The sequence below is a fragment of the Anarhichas minor genome, unplaced genomic scaffold (assembly GCF_050575085.1).
Source record: "Anarhichas minor isolate MPS153535 unplaced genomic scaffold, ASM5057508v1 ptg000021l, whole genome shotgun sequence".
Lineage (NCBI taxonomy): Eukaryota > Metazoa > Chordata > Actinopteri > Perciformes > Anarhichadidae > Anarhichas > Anarhichas minor.
In genome coordinates, this window is record NW_027466467.1 from 2,371,619 (window position 1) to 2,390,527 (window position 18,909).

The window sequence follows — 18,909 nt, forward strand, 5'->3', positions numbered from 1 at the left end:
ATAAAAAGCAACATTTCACTCTGATTAAGTCAGGTGTAAATACTCGTATCGTTACGCACCGCGCTCGCATCTTTCCTCATAGCTTTCAAGTGCCTGTCACGTCTATTTCTGTGCGGGCCGGCTAGTGCACAGCGGGCGGTGGGAGCGTGCATGTGAGGCAGCTGCTGGCATCAGGATAGGAACTTAAAGCGCATGTATATATATATATAGATATATATGCCAGAAACCTGAGCCGATGACAACTTGGCCTCAACCGGTTATTTTAGTCCGTGGACATCTGGCTGCGACACAGATACAAATGTTTTATTATTCACTCATCGTGCTGAACATTTTAATAATTACGCTTTAGTTTACCAGATAAATCAATAACACCATGAGTGGGTTGTCTTTACGTTGTTTTTTTGTGTATGACGGTGATGCAACACGGTTCAGATGTATGTCAAGTTCAACACTAAATGCAACTAAAATGCTGCTTCATGTGTTTCTGCTCTTCAAACAGACTTAGATGTTTCTGCTCAATGTCTTTAGGCATACAGTACGTGCACAAGAATGACGGCAGCAACAACAGAGGATTAAAGCATGAATAAAAGAGAATTAGAACCACAGTTGAAAGTTACATCAAATTTCTTTATTTAAATGTCTCATTTAATTCTGTATAATGAAGACTAATAACTGCTAATTACTCATTTAATCACACAATGAATCTCATTGTCGTGAGTCATTCGATATATATATATAATCCCCTCTGTGTTGATCACGGTGACCGTCACTAATGAGCTTTTTCAAGGGAGAAACGCGCATCGCAATTTACATATTGTGTAACAGGCCATGTGAGAGTAACACAAAATTAAACAGGTTCATGAGTTGGTGGCAGAGTAGTTTCTTTGTTCATTACTAAACTAAACAGACTCGTTTCAGATGAACATACAGAAGCAGTCAGTTAATAAGACGTAAACATCTGACACTGAATATTTATTTAGCATTTGGCACCAATTTGAGATCATTTGACAGGATGAAGCATCGCCAAGGCTGATAACACGTACATGGAGTGCTGCATTGTTTGTTATTTCACTCGATTTCCAACACAATGTCGTGAGAAGGCGTTTAAACAAAACGTCACTTTTGAGGTCGCGTGTCATTTAACGTCCCGTTGTCATTCCCAACTCGTCACATGCCCACCCGGTCCCCTGCAAAATGACATTCCCATACAACAAAACTAATTGGGAAATAAGTTTTGAGGAATTACAAAATATTATATGTTTCAAATGAGTGTGCGGAAGTCCTTGTATGGAGGTAGCCAGGGTGGGGGTGCGTTTTGTTTCAGTATTGAAGTCATTTTAAGCCAAAACACGATTTTTCTTTTACTAAACATAACCTAACAAAGTAGTTTGTAGTTTGAGTTCGAGGAAGTTTTTATGAAGGCTCTAAGTGACGAACCTTCAAACTGCAATTTGGACAAAGTGCAGGACACTTTTGCATAAATAACATAATGTATTATACAGATATATTTATGCACGTAATGAAAGAATCAAATCGATGGAATGGCCCTTTTATCTTAAGCAGTTTTATACTGGAAAATATTTTGGCTGGTAAAATGTGTCAGTTTTGAAGCCATTGGCAGATCAGACCGGAAAGTTTAACCCTGCAGACAGTTTATGAGTCATAATCCAGAATTTCGCACTCACATATTCACACATACACACAGAGACTGAAATAGTCCCACTTACACATGCACAGACATGCAGACAGACACACACTCCAGATTGTATGTGACAGGAATTCACACTCACGCAACCACAAAGTGATCAAAGCATACAATAGAGGAGAGCTGCGCATTTGAATGAAAACATCCCTATTTATACACAATAAACACACACACACACACACACTGGTCCCCCGTGTCGAGCAGGCTGACTCAAAGCGTTTATGTTTCAGCGTATTTGTGTGTGAGGACAGAAACCTCAGAGTCGCTAAAAACACTGGGCACCTGTTCCCTGGATCCCACTGGGAGACATTCCACTCACTGTCACTGTGTGCGTGTGTGTGTGTGTGTGCTTGCAAACCTGCAAACCTGTGCCAGCAACAAGAAAGTTGACACTGGACTCCCATCTCACGTGGACGCCGTGCGACGTCACTTCCTTTACCACCCTTCCCTATTTAAAGGCTGGTGTGGAGCCAGAGGGGCTTCAGCAGGGGACTAAAGCCAAAGACCTCGCACTCTTCACACCGGGAGCTCACACACTGACTGACAGGGAGGCTCCGGATGTTTTTCTGCGAAGATCCACAACGGATATAAAGACTGAGAAGAACACATTTTTGTCCATAATCATCTGGAATGTGTATTTTGAGTCTTTGCGAGTGAGGAGTTTCTGAGATTTGAGTCGCTTTGCTCAGAAAAAAGCGACCTACATTAACGTAAACTACTAGAATTCTTTTACCAAAACACAACCAGAGCCTTTTGGGGAGGTTCAAAGATTTTTAGGACTAGAAACAGGACTTTTCCCAGCTAAGAATACCAATTTCTTCTGGTATCCTGTCACCATGAGTAGCGGTGGGACCACCACGGTTTCACCACAGGAGCCTCAGGCGTTCAAACGGGCGGTACGGAAGATAAAATGCGTCGCCATGGTGGCCAACTTGGCCAAGAGCTGGCAGGGCTGGGCCACCAACCACTCCGACAAGCAGGACTCCATCCCGAGTGGCTGGATGCCTACATCTATTGAGGAGGGCGACATGAAAGAGAGCAACCACAAGGTCAAACTTCCTGTCACTCCGCGCGTGATCGCGGCAGACGCCGCCGACACCGGTGGGAGTAAAATCCGGACCGGTTCTGTAAACAAGACTGTGCAGCCAAAACGCAGCGAGTGCAGCAGCAGCGATTTGGTCAACGCCATCCGAGGCAAGATGGAGTCGGGTCCCGTGGAGAGCAAGCCTTTCTTGGGCAACGAGTCGCCGACACGGCGGCGCCAGATGAGGGCGCTACAGAGCGCAGGAGGAGGAGCAGGAGTCATCCAAGACAGGAAGCTTTTGCTCCAGGAGAAGAAGCTGGGGTCAAGGAGCAACAGTGTTGACACAGAGGACAGCGGGCTGGGAGAGGAGGCCGGACTCAGCGACAATCAAGAATCCAAAACTGAGCTGGGTGACATCCAGACATCCAAACAGACCAACAGGCCCAAGGTAGAGTGGTTCATCACGAAGATTGGAAATGGAGGGAAAAAAGTTTAAACATGGGGATATCAAGTTACCAGCATAATATGAATTTAACCAGGCGGCCACCTCCGGTTCCGCCGAGTGAAGCCAAAGCGAAAGTGTCCAAGAACTTGCATTCTCTCTACTGTCCAGCAGGGGTCCAAAAAGAAGTCTGATTGTATAGAAGTCTATGAGAAAATGACGATGCTTTTCAGTTGATTTATTACCTCAGTAAACCGGCAGTCCACAAACCAATGGGTGACGTCACGATGACTACGTCCACTTCTTATATACAGTCTGTCAATTTAACACAAATGTTAAGCTACACCAGTTAATACATCTATATTGATTAATAATGGCTCAAATAACTGTGCCTTCAGAAGGTGTCCCTTGCCATGATGTTTTATAACCCAACTACTCGGCTTCACAGAGAAGTTGGGTTTTTATCTCATTGTTTTGATTTTCCAGCAAATATACTGTCAATCCAACTGCCATCAACAGGAGATGGCAGTTTTCAGTAAAAAAAAACCTTCACTTCAAGGCCTCATTATGCTGTGACCAGACACTTAAGAGTTTCTCCAGCCTGCCTTCTCTGGCACTAAAATAAATGTTCCTCCTGAATCAAACACGCAGTGGAGGACAAATACCTTGAATTAGAGCAGAAATGTCACACGGCGTGAATAAACAAGTTCAAGCAGAGGTCCCCCTTTGATGTCACCTGAATAAAATCCAACCCCACTCACGTACGCCAAACAACACAACAGTTGCATAACTCTGACACAAGAACATCTCCTATAAAAGGAGCCGGTGCGAGGGGGGGTCGCCGGAGATCGAGGCCAACTCATGAAAACACAAGCTGGACCGCCGCGTAATGGAATATATGTAAATAAATCTAATCATGTTCCGCAACGTGTTCTCAAGGCTGACCTTTGGGTGGAACCGCCAGGGAGGGTGAACACGAGGTGAAGGGCCATGGACGAGAGAGGAAGTTATATGGGAGGCAGACACTGGGACAGTTATTGAGATATAAGATATGAAGAGTGTAAGGACATTTTATTTACTTTATTGCTAAGATCTATATTTGGCTGAGCTGGTTAGGTCCATACAATGTAGATTTCTTGGCACCTAAAGATATGTTGGTCCCAAGCAAAGAAACAACAGCTCGAGTTTGGTCTCCAAATACTCCGCAGTTGGTGGAGTACGTCACAAAAATATCTGAGATTCAACCAAAACAGTGAAGGTGCATAAAAGGACACTCTGTTTGACTTCACAAAGCAACACCATTCACATTACACATAGACGCGAAGTCCCTCCTCTATCCTTTGGTATATTTACTTTGGATCGAATACGTACAGTCGTCAACGGCGAGAGACAAATATTTTTTTCATCCCGTTTAAATTGTGGGATGAATTACACGTGATGTCTGTCAATTTAAAAAAAAAAAACCTTAGCGAACCGAACTTCTGGTCTCGCACAATGTACGTCACCAACAGCAAGCAGCTAGCTAGCTAACATAGCTATGTTTCACGCACAAACGTGACGTTATCGTACCGGACATGTTTTATCCAGCGACTCTGTTTTAGACGCCAGGAAGCTAAAGAACGAATATGTTTTGTTGTTGGTGAGAGAACATCCTGGTACGAAACACACAGGCAACCGTAGCTTCAGAGAGAGGCAGCACTTACGTGACTTTTAGCTGTGTCGTCTTTCTAATTACGTATTTTCAGTCTTATACTTAACTTAACAGTTATATGGCAAAATTATCTTTTAAATTGACGAACATCATATGTGTAATTCATGGCAGAATTGAAACAGGATCTAAAACATTTTTTTCACTTTTGCCGCTAACTACCGTTAATATTTTTGCCACAATAAGGTCACATGGTGATCCACCAGAAGGGGCGGGACTTAGCCTCTATATAGTCCTTTGGTGTTAATATGAAAGTATTAGCTTTAAATAAAAAATAAAATGTAGAATACTTTTAATTTAACATTAACATGTTTAATAATAATCAGTTAATAATTAAACTTAAGCAAATTAAGTACTTAGTATTAGCAGCAAGGCTTACTTAAGTATCACTTGTCATTATGTAGAATAATGGAAGCAAAATAGAGAAAGAAGAAAGTATGCGATCAGAAGCGTTCTCGCTTTAAGGGTTCAGAGTGTTTCGTAAAAAAGTCCCTCCGTGACACGTCTTCACTTTTCATAGAGCAAATACCAAAGAGATACGGTGACACTGATCTGAAGGCCAGGCAAGCTGAGGGGAATACCGAGGGTTGAGGGAGAGAGGTGTCAACCAATCATCATCGTACTAATTCTGTCTGTTTAAACTTCGTTAATCGGTTTCATAGACTGTATATTAGAAGCGGATGTAGCCATTGTGACGTCACCCATTGGTGTGTGGACTGCTGTTATGAATGCAAAGGAGTGACGTCGTATACGTCTCTAGTAGCGGCAGCGACCTGTCAATCACAGTAAGCCCCGCCCTAAAGCATACCCTGCTTTATGGTCTGTTTGATTCTAAATGGACCATAAGTTACTAAATGAACATCATGCTGTATTGAAGAAGACTTGAAACTAGAGATTGAGACCATAATCTCATGTTTACAATGTTTACTGAGGTAATAAATCAAGAGAGAAGTAGAGTCATTTTCTCATAGACTTCTATACAACCAGACTTCTTTTTGCAAACGGAGGACCCCTGCTGGTCAGTAGAGAGAATGCAAGTTTTAAGACACTTTCCGCATTTCCGCATCTCGGCAGAACCGGAGGTTGCCGTCTGATCAGTTCTCAGTGCTTTTCAACAACATAAATACGAGCAACACTTCAATGGCGACAATGTAGCCGGCCAAGCTTTTTTAATTTTTTTAAATTTACAATTTGTTAGTAATATCACTGATGTTTCACAAAAGAAAAGTGAAAATCCAAAAGGTTGCAGTTGTTGTCCAATTTTGAGATCATGAAAAGTCGCTTTAACTTGAGCTCTAAGATTGTAAAATATAATGCCGGTTAATATGAGCAGACATACAGTATTTCCATTAGTGTATATGTATGAGGTGCTCAGCAAAGGACAAGATGGGGATCAATTACACCAACCAGAGGGGAGTGTATTTAAAGACTGACGGTCATCAATCAACAGTAATATACAGGCAAACGGGTGAGCTCGGTGCAGAATTGTTTTGTAAGTCTGAAAGACAGGAAACAGCAGGCATTATGGGAAATGTAGTGCAAATAAAGTTTGATAAAAGTTACATACATCAGTGTAAATTCAGCAGAATAATTATATCACAAAGTCAGATATCCTGACTTTTAGTTCCTCGTATGGGTCAAGCTCCAGAACTGCTGGATCCTACATTTCCCATAATGCAACTCAATAGTGTCTGTCATTACATATTCCTGCCCTGCTAATGGCTTCTTTTCAAGAATGCAGTTAAAGATTTGTGGTATCCACACCCAAGCCCAGATGAACTTACAATGACATCATCAGGATTGTTTTCCTGTTAAAGTTATAGTTCACCAAAAAACAATATGAATTATATATTATAGGTTGCAAAATGTCCGAAGAAACTTTCTGGAACTTTCTGTGCAGCATCAAATAGTGTCTTATATCCATTTTGAATTTAAAACACGGTTATTTTTAATATAAATATTGCTAAACAAAGCATTTCTGCATAATCCTTCATTTTTCGGGTGCTTCACTCTCCTAAACTCCATTCAATAGAAAACCTTTTCTGGGACTAAAGAGAGCTTACGAAGATGAGTGCTACAGTGTATATTATTTTTAGCTGAAGTTATCGTTGATTTGTAAAATCATTGATGTCCCCTTTAATGAAGAATCAAATTTACAAAAGAGGTTTCGCTTGGCTCAGTGGTTCATTATGAAAATGCTCAGATAATCTCTAAACTCTGATGTTAACCTTCGCACCATCTTTTATTTCCAGATTAAGATTGTCAGCAGGAATGATGTCAAAAGACGCTGGCAGCAGTGGTCCGAGCAGCACATGGAGGGCCAGAAGCTCAACCCCTTCAGCGAGGACTTTGACCAGGAGTACGCCATGGCCCAGCGCCTCCGCAAGGGCGACGACGGCTACGGTCGACCCAAGGACGGCTCCAGGACGGCAGAGAGGGGCGACCGGGCCCAGAAACACGTCCACAGGGAGATGGAGGAGATGGTGTGGTTAATCAGAGACATGGGCTTTAAGGACAAAGAGGGGAGGACCATCATCTCCTTCGGCCGCCTCTTCGACCGCTACGTGAAGATCTCGGACAAGGTGGTGGGCATCGTGCTGCGCTGCCGCAAACACAAGATGCTGGACTTTGAGGGGGAGATGCTGTGGAAAGGACAGGACGATGACGTCATCATTACATTGAGGGACTGAGGACGGACGTGATGTTTCACAAACGGGCAAACACGCCCATCAGCTTGTAGTAATAATGCTATGCATGCTAACCACAATGCTACATCGTGTACACAAGAAAAATGGAGGGATTTTTGGAGACAGAAATATAATAATGTATGAATGTATGAATTCAACAAGAATACACACATCGGAAGGAAAATATAGTTTTAGTAATCAGTCAAATAAAAGGAAACAAAGACAAAATGTCAATGAAAATGAAAACCTCATAAACGGAGAAATACGACAACCTAGTCAGTTTTTGTTGGCTGCCTTGATCAGGAAACATGTGATTCAACAAGCCCTTCAGATTTGGCTCCCCTTCTTATGTCACATATAGGGTCATGAGAATATACCAGCCACAGCTTGAGAACTACATTTGCAAAGGTGCACCCAGGCGGCAACATCCGGTTGTGAAAACTGAAGCCATTGCTGAAGTGTCTTAAATGTGCATTCTTTCAACTGTTCACCAGGGGGCGACTCCTCTGGTTGTATAGAAGTCTATGAGAAAATTACTCTACTTCTCTCTTGATTTATTACCTCAGTAAACATTGTAAACATGAGTTTATGGTCTCAATCTCGAGTTTCAAGTCTTCTTCAATACAGCATGATGTTCATTTAGTACATTATGGTCGATTTAGAGTCAAACAGACCATAAAGCAGGGGATGCTTTAGGGTGGGGCTACCTTGTGATTGACAGGTCTCTGCGGTTACCAGAGCCTTATATGGCGTCACCTCCACACTCCAAATATGGTAACTTCTGCTCGCAGTTTGCAAAAAGCCAAAATGGCGAACGTCCACTTCTTATTTACAGTCTATGGGTGAACCATATTTTTCTTGCAAGCCAATCAGAGCAGACTGGGCTTTTCGGGAGGTGGGCTTAAAGAGGCGGGCACTGAAATTGAGCATTTCAGTTAGAAAATTAATACAAATATATTCAGACAACACAGTATGAGAAAAAGTGTTTTTAACGTTAAAGCATGAAAACATGTTCTAATAGAAACTCAAAATAAGAGCACACACACACTCTCATGCCAGACTCATTAGTTCTTCTCATATACCTGACATGTCAGCCGATGAAGGGAAGCTATCTGTAGCATGCTAACTATGCTCGCCTTGCTAACTATGCTACTACATGCTGGAAGCCTCAAGCATCCAGCACAATGCCAGTCATGGTGGACAGCTTTACTCAGACTGAGGCTGAAGAAACTTGGATTTCATCGAGTAATTTACTGAAAGACTTGACTGTTTTGTCCTCTCAGGATAATTTAGTTGAACATAAGTAAACAAGGGTAGCATAAAGTTAGCCTTTTCACAGAATACGCGGGACTTCTTGGCCTGTCAAATAGACTTATTGGTAACAGGACAAAAAGTCAAGATAAGAATTAGACAGTGAAGTTTGTTTTTGTCCTATTTTGACTGACTGTGCAAGCAAAGCTTAAAGTTAATGAAAATTGTGATAAACTTCACATTATGGCAGAAACAACAGAGGGTTAAAAATGGTACGACAAATAGACAAATAGTGATAGCAATCCTAACCGTTAAAGCTCGAGTAGTCAACATTGGAGAAACCTACTAAAGTGAGCTTGAGTTAAAAGATGATCCGACCTAGAAACTCTTGTTGCCAACTCTTTCCCAATGAAAGTAGCTCGCAGCACTAGCTCCAAACGTCGCTAAATCTAGCCGTTCCTTCAGGCCTCCCTCCGATGTCACTCCCCCCAAATTATCCCTAAGAACGTAAACAACCAACATCGCTATCGTCACAACTTGTGAGAGGCTGGTAGGCCTTTTCTCCACACTGTTTGATTTATTGATTGCTGTTGGGAGGTAACGAAAAGAGAATTTGTTACTGACTACTGTTTATTTTTTATTGTTTGATAACTCGATATCCATTAGCTGACGCCTTGCCGGCCGCTAAACTTCCTGGGGTCCACAGAAAGGACAAAACATAATACATGCAAAACATGACATAAAACAAACTACGTCCATTTCTTCTATACAGTCTATGGATACAAGTGCTCCATTACTGCCCCCTACTGGCCTGGAAAGGATTCGATGCCGATCCGTTTAAAAAAAACAGGACAAACTGAATAGAAAAGCTCATTTTACTTCAAAATTAGATAGGTCATATTTACTTTATTGTCCACCTCAGTGGAAATGTGTCTTTTGCTTCTCCAAAGTACAGCAAGGTAAACAATACACATAACACAAGGCACGATTAAAAACACACAAATACACAGTGAACAATATACAACAGTGAAAATAGGCTGGTAGCTGCAAACGTATTATATAAATGATAAAAGAGAGCTCAACTTATAAAACAACAAGTGTTCCCTGATGCCGTCATTTTGTTTTTAATGCCAGTGTGGTACAGGGAATGAAAATAATCGTGTTTATGTTATACGGCCAGACAGGAAATAAATACACAAACATACAAATATTAATTTCACGGAGACCTGCTACTTCCAACGTGATCTCACAGAAATACGTTAAATAAACACAACCTCCACAATGGTGACGGCACATCATGTGTTCAGATTACATTCTGCCGACACAGAAACAGAAGTTCGGTTTAGGCAACAAAAGTACTTAGTTAGGTTTAGAAAAGAGAGGATCATGGTTTGTGTGAAAATAACTACTTTTGTTGCGTTGCCTACGTAATTTAGAATAATTTTGACACGTTTCGTACCACCGCCACGTGATGCGCTGCTGTCGGATTTGGTTCATTTCATGTATTTCTGTGTGCATCACTAGTGGGTTTAAATGCCTTGCCCAAAGGTCGCTTTCCTTACATTTATTTAGTTGACCCTTTTATCCAAAGCGACTGACAACAAGTGCAATCAACCATGTGGATACAACCTCAAAAATTGCAAGAATTATGCAAGAACATGAACTTCAGCAAATATGCTGAACTGCTTTGAGTGCTGCATTCAGAAACAACAAAAGATGGACAAAGAGTTGGAAAGTACCAGCGTCTTGAATCGGATTCGAGGAGCCGCTTTCACACTCTACAAAAAGTAGAAAAGTGACATTGTTGCCATTTAATTGTTGTCTGTTTCGTGTTCACATAGACTTATTACACGCTGACCTAGAGGGGCGAACATGAAGTCATACAGACTATGGACAGATTTGGTGATTATCATGCATCGTAATGGTTACCATCTGATCTTGTTTAATTATTATATATTGGTTAAACAGATCGCTGCCTTAACAGGTTGCATCAGCAGATTTAATAGACTTAGAATTTATGCTAAAATCACATCTATACAACCACAAAATCTAGAACTTGTTCGAGACATTTTAACCCAGAATTAGTTCGAAGTGCACCAAACAGGTTAGGTGCGTTAGCATCTGCTTAATAAAGATTAATAGGAACCCCATAAAGTAAGTAAGACGGGCTGTAAATATAGTTTGTATTTCTATCCGGTGGGCTTGATATGTGTATATACTGTATATTTCTTGGATGCTTCCCCAGTGTCCTCGTTTGTAGGATGACACTGCTGCAATGCATTATGGGCCATTCACTCTAAAAAGTCCACAGAGTTGCAGACTCGCCGAAAATCCACGGGGAAGTCTCCAGAAGTTCATGCCAGAGCCCTTAAGCACTTGCTGATACTGCAGCGAGACAGTCTTAAGCCCTTGTGGACTCTGTTGCTGTCAGTCCAGATACCGTTAGCAAATCGCAGAAGCTTTTTCATTTCTCCTCTTCAACTTCCACCATCGCCACAGAGGGACTCTGCTGCCAGGGTGTCCCTCGGAGGAGGTAAAAGGAGTTCTCGTAGAGTGGTGAGTGGTTTGTAGAGGACAGTTGGGACAGTTGGGACGGTCCATATGTCGGCTATTGATGAAGTGGCGCGATCACAACTGCAATATAAAGTAACTATGTTATAACTACAGTATTTTTCACTTAATAGCTTTTTAATGTCTTTAAGTTTCGATTTAAATTTCATTGACATTTACCTTTTTTCTATCACTCACTCATACCTTACCCCTTTTTTTAAGACACATACCTCCTATTTTTATTATAAGGCCATTTTCCACCTGAGCAGTAGCTCTAACTCCAGAATCCACTTCACTAGTTGACACGAGGTGTCACACACGACTCTGTTAAACAGATTTAACAACCTGTTTTATGGAAAGAGACCTTTTAAAATCATGTTAATAATGATTCCCCCCCCCCCCCCCCCCATTCATTTTCCACGGTACACCGGCGAATCACTTTGCAATCCCAGGTGACACGGTTGCTCAACTTTATGCTAACATTTTCATCTGAACAACCCCTCTGCCTCTGCACGCTCTCTGTTATTAGGGGATGGCGAGGTCAACATGGGGAGTACACATCCCCCCCAGATAGAAATTTAAAAATAACATACTGATTACAGACAAGCGTCAATCTCTGGTGTTGAGAGATGAAGCCAACGTGGAAGTGCCAAAATAAAACTGCAGTTCCTCAAATGGCCACTGGAGGTAGGCTCCAAACGCGATCTTCATAGACCTCAATGTTAAAATACCCAAATTTACAGAAGAAATAAACATGTTTACAGCCTGGTACAAAAAACGATTTTGGTTTCTATTGTTTTGTATACATATATAAAATGTATTTATTTTTTATTTTTACCTTCCAATAATATAGTTTGGATGTAGTTAAATCCCCTACAAATTGATGAAATATAACAATAGGAACCAGGAAAAAGAGGAGGAAAGGAGGACAGAAAATGGATAAGAAGAGGTAGCGGGGTAATTCAGTGATAGTTGCCCAAAGAAGCATTGAGTGGACGATGGCAGAAGAGATATCTGGAGTTTGTACCTTTGGACTGAATCAAAGTCCAGCCCATGTCACTCAGTTTCCTCCTTTCTATCTGACACAACCTAAAGAATCTCACACACGATCCAGTAATGCAGCAGGGGGCGCTACAGTGACAGCCTGCCGTGTCGAAGCACAACTCTCTGCTGCTGTGTCTGTGTTTTACTGAGGTGGAACACGCCGTTGTTTAGAATTGTAATTCCCCCCCCGTGGGGAAAAATGATGTATGTCTCAATTTGCAAATGTGCACCATCTGAGGGTCTCCCGCTGGTTCATCCAATTTTTAGCGTGTGAATTTGTCTCTCCTTCTTCATGTATGCAAGCCACATCGGCACTGTGTGTGTGTGATGTGGTTTCTTCTCAGTCCGTCAGTCTGCGCATGTGCATGCAAGTCATGGCTCTCTGTGTGCGTATGTGCGTGTGTGTGTGTGTGTGTGTGTGTGTGTGTGTGTGCCTAGTGTGACCTGCCGTGCTGTCACGCAATTGCTTTGTGTGTGTGCGAGAGAGAGAGAGAGAGAGAGCGAGAGAGCGAGAGAGAGAGAGACCTTAATATAAGCTGATCAGTTTGGACGTCTGCAAGAGAGAGAGAGAAAGAGAGGGAGGGAGACATAGGGAGTGAAGTGGGGAGAAAGATTGAGATAGAGGAAGAGGTGGAAATGAACGGAGAGAAGGGAGAGTATTGTATCTAGACGGACAGGATAAAGCTTCATACTTGGTCGTCCTTAGCTGCTGTCAAACTAAATGAATCTCTCCTCTCTTCTGCTTCTCTCTCCTGCTCCCCATCTCATTCTCCTCCTCCATCTTTCTGATTATTGTGTTTTTCCTTCTCCTCCCTTGTGTGTGTGTGTGTGTGTGTGTGTGTGTGTGTGTTCTTCCCCTCTCATCTGTTCCTTCAAGAGGTTTGCAGGTTATTGAGGTTCAGAAGTTTACCTGTTCCTTTATGAGAGCTGATACTGTATACTTGCTTTTAAATACATGTTTAAAAACACAAATAGCACTCCACAATGGTGTGAAATTTGGAAAAAAAATACAAACAGAGCTCGTTACTGCTGCTTTTTCTGCCATGCATTAAGTTGAATTGTTACGGCTTTGAACCATCAGCATGGATACGAAGTTATCTTACTCACAGGAAATATTCAGTATACTTCCTTCAACCTGATCTCATGGGAAGGCGTATGAATGCAGGACATTTTAATAACATTCTGCACGTCATGATAACGCATTTTAGGCTTTTTGTGTGTCAAACGGCGTTGTTACTGTGAAACGACTGCAGTCAGGTTTAGGCAAGAAAAATAAATGAGTTAAATCCGGAGGAAAAACATCATGGTTGGGCTTAAAATAAGTACGTAAAGTAAGTAAAAAAAAACGTAATACATATTTCACTGGCTGTAAATAGCCAGTAGCCATAGCTTTGTCTTATGCGGAGGCCATTATGAAAGTTTCTACCTGTATGTAACTCAAGTCCAAATAAGTTCCATGATGATCTCAATATCAGGCATTGGTCACAGCAGTCAGTGGCAATATTTGTGTTTGATCTGGAGAGTCTATAAGTTGTCTAATGTGGCCTAAAGCCTATTTTGGTTGTTTTTTGTTGTTATTACAGCGATGTGAATGTCCCGGCCTGCTTCCTAGATATCTTCTGTTCCGCTAGCTTCTGTCATTTACTGGGTTTTCTCACAGAAGGCGTCTTTCATCACGCTTTCCAAAAAGCTGTTTGTTTTTTTCTGTTCTAAGATAAATGAGTTTCTGCTGCTATACTGGATAGTATATGAACCCACTAGCATCTCATCCCAAGATAAAGCCACAGTTATTTTGCCACATAGGCGCTGTAGTCTCTCTGAAATGTGTTCCAATACAAGTAGTTCTGCTCTCTAATGTAACTCAGGTTGCAGCTTCAACACAGCTGAAGCGTTATAACTATAACGTTGATATATACGTACCTATGAATGTTAATATGAAACATATTTTTGGTTCGGAAACATCAACATATCCTCGTACAATGCCAACCTTTTACTCAGCCGACTTAAATTACACAGAAAAACACACAAATACAAAAAACAATCAGAGCATCCAATGATGGAGATAAACTATTTTATTGACAGCTGGAATAGAATAACAATACACCAAATTGTGCATTTACTCAACAATATAACAGTTTGCCAAAGAATCTGCAAATATACTTGTGTTTTAAAATGACAGTACGGTGAATAGAACTAAAGTTGACAACACTTTGTCACTCTTCTGATAACATTCAGGTCCTCAAGGCAGTAACACACGAGCAACGAATGGAAAGCAACGCAGATGGGCATTGGCTGCTTAATGCCCTGCTAACATTAGCTTATGCTAATATTCGCTGATCTACAGATCTTCCTTTTATTCTTAAAAAAATATATACAATATACTTATAAATGGAAGTTTGAAATCCTTAAACGGTGAGGTGATCGATTCAGTGACTTGTCAGTTCCTCCAATGAAGCTACTGAGGAGCTGACAGCAGAAGACTGAAGGGATGAATGTGTTTGACCAGAGGAGTGTGTCGCTGAGCAAATTAATATACAGTATGCTTCGATAACCTTCCCTGGATAGATTGATTTCACTGAGGAAAATTGATTTTCCATCAGCATTGCTTCCAAAAGTTGCCCACCTTGCATGTTCCTGACAGCGTGAGAAGGCCTGGTAAACTGACTCATCTCGTATCCCAAAACCAAAACATCAACTTCTTATGAATAATATTTTAGAGGCCTTCGGATGGTTTAGAGACGAGGATTTAAGGCTGTGAATGCTGTAGAGAGATACAATGATCTTGTATCGGCAACCATTAATAAAAGGAGGATTTCTTTGAAGATTTGGGGTCGGAGCTTAAATTTGTTGACGCCAATGTATGAACAGCAATGTGTGACTCCATTTGAGAGGTAATTTAACTGGGAATGCATGGTTTAGAGAAACAAACTCACACTGGGGTCACCCAACCTAAAGATAAAGTGTGATGCTTTAGAGTGAGAGGATCTACCAGATGGCATGCGGAGGAACTCTTTTTATGAGGTTCGGGTTGAGGGAGGCCTCTAAGGGAAAAGCTTGGGAAGCAGACTGGAGGAGATGTATTGCTTTTGGGATCCACCAGCAAACGTTTCATAACAGATCTACCCTTTCATCCTCACCAGGCCTCCACCTCTTCCCCCCAGAGAGAACATGATATGATATGAGTCTAGAACTGTACATACGGAAAAGACAAGGACACAAATAGTGCTCTCTGTCTTTTTTAATCAGTAAAACCCAAGTACTTATGAGTAAAAAGATATGGACAATTTAAGCTTGGGTAACAGCTTTTATTTTAAGAACTCCAAAGGGAATTCTACCCTGATTCACTTCTTAGGTTGATCTTCTGCAAAAACAAACTCTACTTTGCCTGCACACTCTTTGTGCCAATAATCAGGGTTTCAATATTAGGTTTCATTTAGGTCCCATTTTGCATCTAGGTTAGCTCAGAGTGCACCAACAACCACACATGCATGCGCACAAAAATGTGGTTAGTATTACCAGTAAGAACAGTAAGGTAATTTAATAAACTACAAGTAAATTAATGGAGCTGCAACGGGATGCAAATCACTGTGAAACTAATCTCAAAAAGTCTTCCTGGCACCGGCCGCCGAGAGTCAAAACGTCTAAAAGTCGCCCAATGTTGAGAAAGTTCAGCTGAGCTTGCACGGACAGCGTTTAAGGTGGAATTCACCACCTCTTTTAATGCAAATGTGGTAAAAGCAGCAAACTAGAGACAACCAATTGCGCTTATTTTGATACCATTGAGAACTACAAACAATGTTGTTTTCTAATAAATTCAATCTACATGTAAGTTGGATTGGCCTTTTCGCCTGGTAGCTCATTGAATAACTTCTATAAGCCACCGGGCCTCGAATAGCAAAAGCAATGCATTGCTCTGGAAAAAAACTAGTCAATTGTGCACTGGTGTAATGGCAGCTGGAGAAAATAATTACCCAATCGAGTATGTCAACTACCGGCTCAACCCTCAACCTGTTTGCAGGCTTTAGGTTTATGGACTCTTTGTGTTATCAGAATTAGAAAAGTCTCAAAAAGCTATATTAGTTATGTTCATGCCTCTCATGTGTGAACGGAGCCAACAGGAAGTTTTGCTCGGCTTTACAAGCCCAAACTTGTGAAAACCCAAACGAGTCTTTTCTCAGTGACGGAGCCATTTTTATTGGGAAAATGGGGACGCCATCTTGGGACACAGTATCCCCTAACACCTACGTTAAGCCTACCAGTTATTGTAGCCTGAAAGGAAATGAGTAGGACGCTTAAGCATCTGTTTGTATATCTACAATATAACTGTTTTTGATTGCCTCAACATATCTTCTGTTACAGACAGATAAGGGCCAAAATCTGCAGTTCCTCAAATGGCCACTTGAGGCTGGCACCAAAAGCGAGTCCCCATAGACTCCCATCTTAAAACGCCAAACTAACAGCGGAGATAAAAGTGTTTCCAGCCTGGAACAAAATCGTGTTTTGGTCTCTGTCGCTAATATCCCCGTTCATGCACATGTACTGTAACGTCGCGGAGACTTCGTCCATATTTTGAACAGTCTCGGTTTGTTGCCTAAACCCGATAAGCAAGTGTTTTTGCTACGACCGTAGTGGAGCGTAATCGTTTGAAGAACTGGGCAGGTGCGTTAAAAAAGTGATGCCAAGGGGTCGTGACCGAGTGTCAGTATGTGAGGAGTTAGGATGAGAACGTGTTGACTGCGCGCATGTAAATATAGCCAGAATCAAACAAGACCGCTGTAATGTTAACGCCACTCAAGGTTATACATGTTGATCAAGAAAAAGGTTATCCATCATTTAAATGCATTGTCAGAGATGGCTGAGGGACAATTCTCACATCTAAAAGTTATTAGCTAAACTCACGATCTGCTTAATATTCTGTATGTAACTCAACTGTCACTAGAGTTTTCTTCGGTGCTGTAAAATTGAGCAGCACTAATAGCAAAAGTCTGGTTTTGCATAATGTCAACCTAAAGTGGCAGAGGACCTGATCGGGACTCTAGTACAGTTCTTGCAGATGATGCAGATGGCTAGAGTGCAAATGTTCTTTTGTTTTTAGTTATTATCATTTAGTTATAGTTCATTCGAACGTCAATAAAGAAACAACAGTGTCACTTTTGTAAGTTTAGAAAATAAGTATTGTTTAAGAAACAGGTCCGACTGTTTGAGTACCTTCTCTGCAAAAAAGTTTTTTTTTTTTTTTGCCCAGTTTGTTGAATTAAGCCGACAGCAAGGAGTGGGCAGAATACACAAATAGTCAGTTGAAATATCAGAAATTCATCAAGAACATACGCAAAGATGATCATTTCCATACAGCGGACGACGCGTAAATTACTTGAAGTGATGGGTTGAAATGGTGACACTGTAAAACGTTTTTTGCGTCGTTTTGATAACTTTATGTGACAATTCTTAGTCCATAGCCCTGACAAAATGTATATCGGTGTGTTTAAGGCCTCTATTTACATCACAATTGATAGTTGTACATAATTAACATCCGTGTGGCGGACACAATCAGAACATGGGTCAATGCAAAAACGTACATTTTTCTTGGTGCTGAATATGTCGACGACAACATCTATTAGCTCATTCATTTGCCTTCAAAGTTACAAAACGCCACAAACAGACTCAGACGGGTGAACAAGACGCTTTTGATGAGCAAAATTACACAATCAATTTTTAATAAACAAACATTAATTACTCTTAAGCCTGCTGGGAATGTGGGCATATATTTCGTCTCGCTCCCAAACAATTAGACTGTTTTCTTGCAGCTGTAGCCATCATAGGAACAACAACAACACATCGTTCACTACGCCGCTCCACCCTCGAGAGGAACGCTGTTAACGTCGTTTATTAATGCTTTGTAAAGTATCTGCTGACTGATGTTCTACAGGTTGGATGTAGATCGATGGGGAACTTCTATGACGGTTACCACTGCTGAAATCATTATCATGCAATAATAGTTTTATTCCAGCACAGAGTTCTTCCTCTGAACAGAATGTTACGGGCTGCTGATAGAAAATTGGAGTGTAAACTTTCCTCTTTCATTGGTCCTTAATTGGGAAATCAGCCCTCAATATATGTTTAAAGTTTGGCACAAAAGAACGCGGACAGAAACACATTCCTTGGGTCACAGTCAGAGGAGTCAATTGATTTTAAATATAACTATATATATTATATATATTTGATGGATACAACTTTTCTAATATCTGACTCATTTTTAAAAACAGTCCCCTTTTGTTCTAACTACCAGGCAGTCATTGATTATTAAAATCCATGATATTCAATGTAATTTTAGGTTGTGAAAAATGATCCCGCATTTTTCAAATCAGAAACTACAATGTTTACATGAGGTATTACATACAATTCAGCTCCTTCTGAGTTTGAAAGAGATTATTTAGAGACTACATGAAAATCCTCCTGGAATAAGTTATGGGGTGAAACAACCTGAATGTGCTGGGTTTG

The 18,909-nt window shown here is 41.1% G+C and overlaps 1 protein-coding gene across 1 annotated transcript; it reads left to right on the top strand.

The window, feature by feature from the left end:
* The first annotated feature begins 2,541 nt into the window (after nt 1–2,541).
* abraa (actin binding Rho activating protein a) lies at nt 2,542–7,569 on the top strand. Its single transcript, XM_076095635.1, has 2 exons — nt 2,542–3,177; nt 7,132–7,569. Exons 1-2 carry the CDS (start codon nt 2,542–2,544, stop codon nt 7,567–7,569), a joined length of 1,074 nt encoding a protein of 357 aa, XP_075951750.1.
* Nucleotides 7,570–18,909: the final 11,340 nt, after the last annotated feature.

Excerpts from the sequence above, each read along its gene's own strand:
- abraa (XM_076095635.1), top strand. The coding sequence starts at position 2,542 with ATGAGTAGCGGTGGGACCACCACGGTTTCACCACAGGAGCCTCAGGCG. Across the intron at positions 3,178-7,131 it reads AACAGACCAACAGGCCCAAG|ATTAAGATTGTCAGCAGGAA; the intron begins GTAGAGTGGTTC and ends TTTTATTTCCAG.